The following is a 9,561-nucleotide window of genomic DNA, read 5'->3' as shown; positions in this document are numbered from 1 at the left end:
TTTCGTAGCTAGTAATTTATCTACCTTAAGATTTCTCTTCTATTCTAACATACTTAACAAATTTACATTATTGTAAGGGTTTGTGAGGTGAGATCAATTATTGAAATAAATCATTATGACATGTTTATGTCACGAGAGTTGGCAACGCGTCACTAATGCCTTTGGCATTATAATAGAACATGGGCGCAATGGTCTTTTACCATCAGGCGGGCCGTATGCTTGAGTATCACCATTGTTGTGTAATATTAAGATTCACATATTAAATGTTTACTCAACTCTTATCTCGATGTTGTGCTCATATTTAATAGGTGCTCCATTTTTTTACTATTTATGTATTTTTTGAAATCTACTATTCGTCACTCCGTCCTGGGCAATGCGGACTGATGAATTGTATATTGTTCTAAATAGTATTGATATTACAATTGTTATTTATCAAACGTTCTTCCAATGATTAGGCCGTGTGCACTGTACCTACTCTACACATGTTACACTCTACTTTATTCTTTGCTTATTGTAGACTAGGCTTCATGATTATGCTATTGAAACGCTTGTATGCATTTACCCTTTTAAAAATATTAAACTTATCAATATTAATCTCATAGATATTAACGTTTCGTAGGGTACCTTAGGGTACCATTTTCTCAATGCTTCAAATATTCGGTGTTAGATTTTGATGTGACAAGTAAATCACTTATTAGTATTCTGTAATAGTTGTTGATATACATTTACAATCATTAGTCATACCAGCCATTATGACTATTGATTATTATTAGAATAAATTTATTTATACTTACTGTAACAATGAGTTTTATTTCTGTATCTTTATTAAGTTACCGAAGTTGGCGGGTAGGTATACCTACATACCTTGTATTAATTATTAGTTTTTGGGACGTCCAAAAAATTATGTCTTCTCAGAGTTAACAGACATAGGTAACTACTTACTACTACCATTAGCATTAGTTATGAAGAGAAGGAAAATCCCAAATACAAATAAATATGAGAAGTAGTAAAATAAATCTAAAATATGAGGAGAGACTAAAGAGGGTGGGACCCATGCAAAACAGCCATTTCCGAACAATACTGAACATTTAAAATCGACATCGGTAATTAGGCATTTAGGTTCGATATTTAAATTATAATTGAAATGTTAAGATTTACTTTTTAGTGTTTAGGTACTAGGTAACAGTATGTAATATTATGTTATCTGTAGTAATATATGTAACGTAGTACTAGTACTACTTTTTGTAGTTTACGTACTAGGTATAATCTACATTCTTAAAACAGAATGTAAGATACATTGAAGATAAGTATTTAAAGCCTTTTTTACAAACTGTTGTAATGATGTTGGCCGTAGCTGGCTTTCACGTTGCATTTGACGAAAGAGGGAGCGAGTGCAGAGGGCACTCCAAACCCGCTGATGGACTAAAGGAGCGGTTGAAGGCCCACTCCTATCAAATTCAAATTCAAATTCAAAAATTATTTATTCATGTGGGACATTTTAGCCGCTTATGAACGTCAAGTTTTTACATTATTTTATTTTTTTTCTCTACCGTCCAGTTCGGTATATAGATCCAATTGAGAAGACCTGGCAAGAAACTCAATTGAATTACTTTTTTCTAGGTGTCTATGTCTATCATTAAATGAAAATCCCGTGCATGAACAACTATTGCCATGGACGCACATTCAAGTAATCGTTTAGTGAGTAATAGGCTTTGCTCAGTAAATATCTGTATATACTCTATATACAAGCAGGCACGACTGTCTACATAAGATTCCAAGTAGGCGTCTAACAATTCTCAATATCTCTCTTTCGCGTTCACCTTCTAAGGCCAACTGGAAAGATGTAGTTTTTTAATAAGTTAATTTATTCCATGGCGAAGAATGCAAAGGGTACGGTGGACTGTAAGGGTAGAAGGCTTAGGTAAACTTTGTAAAAAGTCGCCGGCGGATGCCACATGTTAAGTGATGATGCGGTCTAAGCTGTTTAATTGTAGGGTCAGATTAATAATAATAATAATAATAATAAAAATATTCAGCATAGCATAATACAGAGTGAAGATATAAAATAACTTAAAAGTTAATAACGCGCTATGAGCTGAAAGGGCCTTCATTCAGCTGGTGCCGCAGCGTATTACTGCAGTGCTGACTTTCCGTGGAGTCATCACTCGAAAAAAAAAATAGCGTTATTGATATATTTTTAATTTAAATTATTTAATTTAATTAAAGTAAAAAAGTTAATAAAATTAATTAATTACTTTAAATTAGACTAGGTTGTGAACTTATAGGATATGAGGCTTATAACAATTTAATACTCTGTCTCCGAATGGCAACGCAAGTATCATGGGTGCCATAAATTAACGCAATGTCCATGGCGATATTTAAATACTTATAAATACGATGGGTAGCCTCTTAATTTCTGGTGGGCCGTCGGTTATTTGACATTCTAATTACTTTACAAAAGGCGGCGATAGCCTAATTTAAATTGAATAAAAACAAAGATTTCCCGAATTAAAATTTCCATAGCGGGTAAGAACTTATCAAAACCGAATTTATATCAACGACGGCAATTTTATTTAGTTACCGGTAAAATATGCAACAAGGACACAATGTTTAAGAAAGAGGTCTCTTTCTGGATTTCGTTTTTCGCATTTGAAAATAAGTAAAAAATAACTTTCAGCGATGGTATATAAAGATCAAATTGGTTATAGATACCCAGATGAAATTCCAATTACATCAATGCAATAAATAACCATATCGTAGACTGTCTCCTGACAATGAAAATTATATTGACATTGACAGCTTTCATTCTATATGACAAATTGTCAAATTTGACACTTGCATAGACAGGTAATCGGCGAAAACCTGTGTTTTCAGAGGATTATTGACATTGTCTTTCGTTTCTACTTTTCTTTTCCATTAGAATCCTTTCAACCTATTATTTATTGTAAAGTCTAAAATCGCTATGGAATCTAAAAACGAAGTGAATTCTAGTGCGGAAAAAACTATCTTTGACGCAATCGGCCAAAATGATTTGTCCGAATTTAAAAATATTTTAGCTCAGCACAAGGGTGGCGTCGATTTCTTCGACGAAAATGGTATGACTGCTCTTCAACATGCAGCATATAAGGGTAACAAGGACATGGTGCAATTGTTACTTGATAGGGTAAGTGTTTGCGAAACAATTATAGATAACTTTCACACAGCGAAAGTACATTTATTATATTATTATTTATGGTTACATTATCTTTGAATTAGATTTTGTTATCTTTCTGTTTTCGGAGTCGTTCTAGTGGTATAGTTGTGAAAATTATAGTTTGTTGAAACATGTTACCCATAGTACCATTAATTATGCTTTGAAATAACTTCATTCTTAAGACTGATAATGAGGGTTAGCTTTCACCACAAAACAATGTGTTAACTACTATGCCTTAAAAACATACTGTGATGCACAATTGTGTAATATTATATGTAAATACCAATTTTTACCACCACTACACCATCTAGGGTAACATTAGTTTGATGGTAGCAATATTTAAACTATACTTTATTATATTTAACCTTTATTTATAAAACAGCAAAGATTAAAATTTTAAAGTTACATCTTGATAAGAATTATATTTATCTTAGTTGAAGGCAATCTATGTTGAAATGTATTATTTTTGTTTATAAAGTATGATTTAAGTAGTTATTATTTATAACACTTTTATTTCACAAAATTTAAATGCATTCTTTTTGCTTTCATTTCAGGGTGCTAATGTAATATCTGGTAAACATGAGTACAACTACACGGCACTTCATTTTGGTGCACTATCAGGTAGTTCTGAAGTTTGTAAACTGTTGCTGGATGCTGGTGCCCAGCCAACAACTACCAACTCTGTGGGACGCACAGCCTCACAAATGGCTGCTTTTGTTGGAAATCATCATACTGTTGCTACTATTAATAACTTCATACCTCGCAGTGAAATTGCTTATTACTCTGTGCCACAAGGGCAACAAACTGAACCATATTTGCCTTCAATATTAGTTGATCCTCTCCACAAGCTGGTATTGGGTGTCAACATTCATCCTATTCGATTAGGCCTCAACTTGCAGCACACACCCAGCTTGCTAGAAAATGCTGATGCAGTAAGCAAAGTGCTTGAGATGCTATGCAAGAGAGAAATGACAAGAGGCAGTGAAACCAATGAGGTCATGGCTTTTAAATATCACTACCTCTCCTATATTGTTAGAGAAATTAATAATATAAGAGATAAACAGAAACCTAGCTCGGAAAAGGAAGAGAAGAAACATGATATTGTTGAAATATTTTCGAAAAAACTGTTAAAACCAGGCAAAGATGGTTACTCATTAGATTTGATGGATACATTCCTGAAGGATTGCGTAAGGGAATTTCCGTACAGGGAGTGCACAACATTCCACCAAATGGTATCATCATTGACTAGTAAAAATCCTCCGCCTGCTTTATCTGTTATAAACTGCACTATAAATGGACAGCGTGGTTTTGTTGATGCGATTCCTTATTGCAGTACTTGTGGAGAGGAGAAGCCGGCTAAGAAATGCTCTAAATGCAAGTCTGTGCAGTACTGCGACAGGGAATGCCAGAGGCTCCATTGGTTTGTTCATAAGAAAGCATGCAATAGAGAATCCAGTGCACCCAACTCTGGTAATACAAAAATCCCCATTGATACCAATGAATTGAGTTCTGAACTTCAAAATCTTGTAGCTGGATAAGCAATTAGCGAATAATGTAATGAAGATTTTATGTATAACAGATGAATATTAGTGATCTATTTCCTCATTTTAATATAATTAAATGTGTATGTATAAATGGAGCTTGTTGTTTATATTATAACTAGTTATAATACTATAATATATTAATATAATTGAACAAAAGAAAAATGTAAAATAAAAAGAAAATGATAGAAAAGCAATACACATAGATTTTTAAATTTATAAGAAAGAAGTATTGTTTTATGTTTATTAAGGTTTCAAATGTAAAAGAACAACTATTTTTTATTCTGGCATACCCCATTCAAACATTAGTCTTCAATATATGTATTTTATGGTAACATTTACTGCTACAGAATATCAACAGGCAATACTGACTTCATGTGCAAAGTAATAAATAATATATATTATGGATTACTGTACTATAAGTAGGCATTGTGCCTCAAGTTTTACGCTTCACAAAAAGTCCAATTTCTTAGTTAATATTTATTTTGCTTATGTAGGCAATTTGTGTGAACTTTTTCAATTATAATTATTTATAAGTCATACAATTTTTCTTTCACTATGTGACCGAATTATTAACCCTATTTGTTTGAAAAGCACATTAAAATCATTTTGTACGATGTAGTCGATAGTAACTTGCACAAAACTGCAAATATCTTATCAGGTTTTCTTTGCAATCCGTTTGTAACTATATATATTAGTGGTTCGAATTGAAAAATTCCATTTGTGTTGTATTTGTTGAGGAAAGCTTTAAGCTATATAAGATTACGCTAAGACCAATAGAAGCGAAGCATCAGTGAAAAATGTTAATATTGAGGGCTTCCGTTGCGTGCGCTGCGCGAAGTCGTGGGCACAGCTTCACATCGATGTGAATAATTTTATAAAAAGATTCTTTAATTTTAACTAAAACTCCAAGCCTATAAATAATATTATACCTAAAATATCCTCTCATAGTAAAAGATAACTCATAAATACCAATTTATCTACTACCCGATACGAGCTTTGCCCGGCCTATTATTCATAAGCTGGCTTTATTGCCTAGATACAGCGCTGGTGGAAATGGGACTGTTAATTGATCCACGCGGATGCCCCTGGAATCCATCGTGATAAGTTCCTGGTTAACGGACCTGACCTCATGCTCATTCTTTGCTGCACTTTTCTTTACTTAACCGCAAAATAAAAGTTTTTTTACTTAAAGATATTAAAAGATAAGAGTGCTCGACCTAATAAAATCTTTAGCTTTAGTTTTGATTGTTAAAAATCTGGTCATTATTATTATATATTATTAGGCCTGGGTGGTCGAACGGTTTTGCACTCAGCTTTACTTCCGACGATGGCGAGTTCGATACCTCGTACGGTACTAATGTTTATATTCATGATGATGAATATTTATATCGGTTTTGTACGCAAAACTTCTGTTATAGGGACTAGATGGCGCTGTACTGAGGTATTATTTTACCAGAACCAAACTGTGTACTAAGTTATCTTTGTCAATGTTTCGAGATTATCTAGTACTTGCCTTGGCTGTACATATACTAAAATTGGAACGATGCAGAGAAGATTAGGATAGCCCCTGCGCAAGGATGACATGCAAAATCGTGAAGCGTTGCACATTTTTTGAAGTAGGGCGAATTAAGTTACGTTAAGTTAGCCCTAACTTTACCGAGATGGGGCCTGCCCTACAACACGTCACCTACAGGGCGGGCTTAGGCGCTTGCAGGTACATCGTGTAGTTTTTAGTGGGCAAATTTTCCAGACATCCCTCCGGCGGGGTGGTGTCATCCTTCCGGGGTGAAGGTCTTGTGTAGATTTTCGACACGTTAAAATAAAAGGTACTACTGTCTCACTCAATTCTACCGTTTACAGCTTGGTGTGTAAACTGTCTGATATGACACGGAAATTACAGATGTTAGCGTCACAAAATAATCTGTGATACCCATAGTGCCTACATTCTGCACACCTAGTACATAATTGGATTAACTCAAAAACTATAAACTCTGGAAAATCCACTAAAAAGCTCAGCTTTAGAGTGCAATATCAAAAATTTTTCCATTTTTATTTAGTCCAGTATTATATTAGATATGCTATATATTATATATATCTTACCACTTTTATCAGGTAAGTACCAGTACCATGTCAGTTTCATAAAATATTTTTTAAGAAATTTATTATTTATTAATACTTAAGAAGTTGGAGTCGTGTGGTATCATCAACTAAAGAGATTGATGGAAGAAAATGGCAAGAGCTCCACAAGAGAGAGGCTTTTTTTTTTAAATTGTTTTTTGTAAATGAATACATATTTGTTTTATACGTTCTATCGGTGAGAGTACAACGAACAAATATGTAGTGTAAATAAAAAGCAGTGTTATATTCATAATAAAAATAATATATTTACTTTATAAAAGTTGACTTTGACAGATAAAACACAAGACTATTTACAATATTTACATTGGTATACTATGTACATTATTTATTCCCGACATAGACAATCGAAATACATATCTAATTGTTTTTCGCTTATTGATCATCTTAACAGATACAACTTAAATATTTCGATCTAAAAAATATTATTTATATTCTAGAACATAATTTAAATAAAGATCTTCTTAATAAACTTATGAACTATGTAGAGTAGTACGATATTATGTAATACAAACATTGTAATAGATAAGTACATTTAATAATATTTATATTTACCTTTGCTTTAGATAACGTTAAGGCACAAATTATCACAATAGCGTAAATTATGTGTATAGTGTAATGTTACGAGGTAGTTATGTACTTAGACATTGTTTATCAAACTTTTTAAATATATGAGCCGTTTGTAAGTTAATAACTAACTACAGGCGATCGCTTAAGGCCGTATTCTAAAACTACGTCAATGATTTTAAAATCGTAACAAATTGTAGTTTTTTATCTAGATAGGACCAATAATTGTCCTTTACATTTACCCGCGACCCACTGTTTGTAAAACACTATACCTACTAATGGAAGATAAAATCTCCTTAATTGGACAAAACAACTGCTGGTATTAAAAACATATTATTATCAACAGGCAATTATATAATCTGTTTTACGCAAATTACTTCATGATTTTTAATCTCGTTAGAACAACTGCATGCTGTGAACATCAGATTGACTGCATTGAGATATATCTAATGCACTCAGATCTATTATCAGTACAAAAATATTCTCTTAAATACTTATATCACTAGTTTGTCGTATTTAATATATTGCAAGTCAATTTTAGTCCCTCAATATCATTTTCAATACTTACAAATAAAATTAATAAAAAGTCAACCTTCGCCGAGCAGAGCACTAATCGTGAAACTCTTGATGCGGCGGCAAGGCGCCGGAGCCGCGGGGGGTGGGGTCGGTACTCGTGGCGGAGGAGCCGGTAGAGATGGTCCCCACGTGAATCCATTATGTATAGCACTACTTGGCCAAAGACCCAATGGTATAGGCATATGAAGAGGACTTAAGTATTGCAGTTCAGGTGGGTACAATGGCCCGGGAGGAGGGGTAATATTTTCAGGAGGTGCAACGAGAGGTGCGGGCGACTCGACTAGCGGCGGTGACCTCGGCGATGACGACCGTAAGCTCCCTTCCTCTGAGCAGGAAGACGCGGCATCAGAACACGGCCGCTTCGCTTCACTGGATTCTGTGTTTGACTGCTCTGTACTGTCCATGCCTGGCTCTGTGCTCTTTCTTTTACATTTAGACTGCCCACAAGCGCGGAACCCTTTGGCGAACGGATTGTTGTCGATCTTCAATTTCGTGATACGATCATTCTGTGAACAAAAAAATTTGACGTTAGATATACATCTAATATTATATCCGGTTTGATTAGAAACGACGATGTCTATCCGTATTAAATGTAGGATAGCATAAAACGCTTCGTAACCACGGATACGTTCTTATCTCATTTCGAGAATGCAATTTAAACATCCGTTTCCGCATACATCCCCGCTGCTAATAGGTTGTAAGGGATAATTGTCGCACATGTGCCGTAGCATGGCTTGGCGACAGGCCAATTAGCATGGCATGCATGTATGTCGCCGTCGCTCGTCACACCGTCGCACCGTCGCCCGCCTCTACTGCAAAATGTGACAAAACCACGGCGCCGACGAAGACGCCACTGCACGCACCGTGCTAAGCACATACCGTATAGCGAAATTTGATATTGGAACCCCTTATGTTTGTTTAAGTGACGGTGACGTTTTTGGAGCAGAATAAGCTAATTACGTAGTCTTAATGTTTAAAGGTGCACAGAGATTATCTATCTCGCTTTCTCTTCCCGAATCTTGAGTTGTTAACTTGTTATCAAGCGAAATTCTTGACCACAAATAGTCTCGTGACGATATGCGAAGTCGCTTGTAAATGATTGTTTACATGACACGATAAGGCGGCGCCGGCGCGTACCGTTTGCTCACCGCGCCACTAGATAACCGAAATGCTTACTGAGATAGCAAGGAGTGCTAAAAGCCTGTTGTTACGTGGCTAAAATTCACTTTTTAAGTTGATCGGTTAACACAAGCAGGGTGCTTGAGAAGTGACGGGCGCCGCCCCTGGCCCGCCCTGTCGCCTATGACGTCACGCCAGAAACTTGCGTCCTATTACTTTTTACGGGACTGTTCCACATATTGGCGACTGTCGCCAGTTTTTTTAATTCTGTATAATTAGGGTCTGAGCAAATTTGCTTTATTTATCTAGTGCTGACTCAAATTATCGGTTGGAGATTTACAAACACAGATGACAGGATAACAGATGACGGTTTTCATGATTGAATTTCGTGGCCCTTTTTTGGAGGTATGCATTATAATGTGCATA

The 9,561-nt window shown here is 35.0% G+C and overlaps 2 protein-coding genes and 1 non-coding gene across 3 annotated transcripts in view; 2 read left to right on the top strand and 1 right to left on the bottom strand.

Moving 5' to 3' along the window:
• The first annotated feature begins 2,881 nt into the window (after window positions 1-2,881).
• Window positions 2,882-5,240, top strand: LOC131850778 (ankyrin repeat and MYND domain-containing protein 2). The gene is made up of 2 exons (XM_059201138.1): window positions 2,882-3,163; window positions 3,748-5,240. Exons 1-2 carry the CDS (start codon window positions 2,963-2,965, stop codon window positions 4,729-4,731), a joined length of 1,185 nt encoding a protein of 394 aa, XP_059057121.1. The 5' UTR covers window positions 2,882-2,962; the 3' UTR covers window positions 4,732-5,240.
• Window positions 5,241-6,242: 1,002 nt separating this feature from the next.
• LOC131850848 (U6 spliceosomal RNA) lies at window positions 6,243-6,349 on the top strand. Its single transcript, XR_009357852.1, has one exon. It is a non-coding gene; the product is annotated as a U6 spliceosomal RNA (small nuclear RNA).
• A 1,582-nt stretch (window positions 6,350-7,931) lies between these two features.
• Window positions 7,932-9,561, bottom strand: part of LOC131850779 (T-box transcription factor TBX6) — a 35,175-nt gene continuing 33,545 nt past the window's right edge. The window contains exon 5 of the mRNA XM_059201140.1: window positions 7,932-8,522. Within this exon, the coding sequence (XP_059057123.1) occupies window positions 8,028-8,522 (495 nt within the window). The 3' untranslated portion in view covers window positions 7,932-8,027. The remainder of the gene's footprint in view (window positions 8,523-9,561) is intronic.

Source organism: Achroia grisella, unplaced genomic scaffold, assembly GCF_030625045.1.
Source record: "Achroia grisella isolate CSIRO2021 unplaced genomic scaffold, CSIRO_AGI_Agris_v1 utg779, whole genome shotgun sequence".
In the NCBI taxonomy this organism is placed as follows: domain Eukaryota; kingdom Metazoa; phylum Arthropoda; class Insecta; order Lepidoptera; family Pyralidae; genus Achroia; species Achroia grisella.
This window is presented reverse-complemented; position numbering and strand designations above follow the sequence as displayed.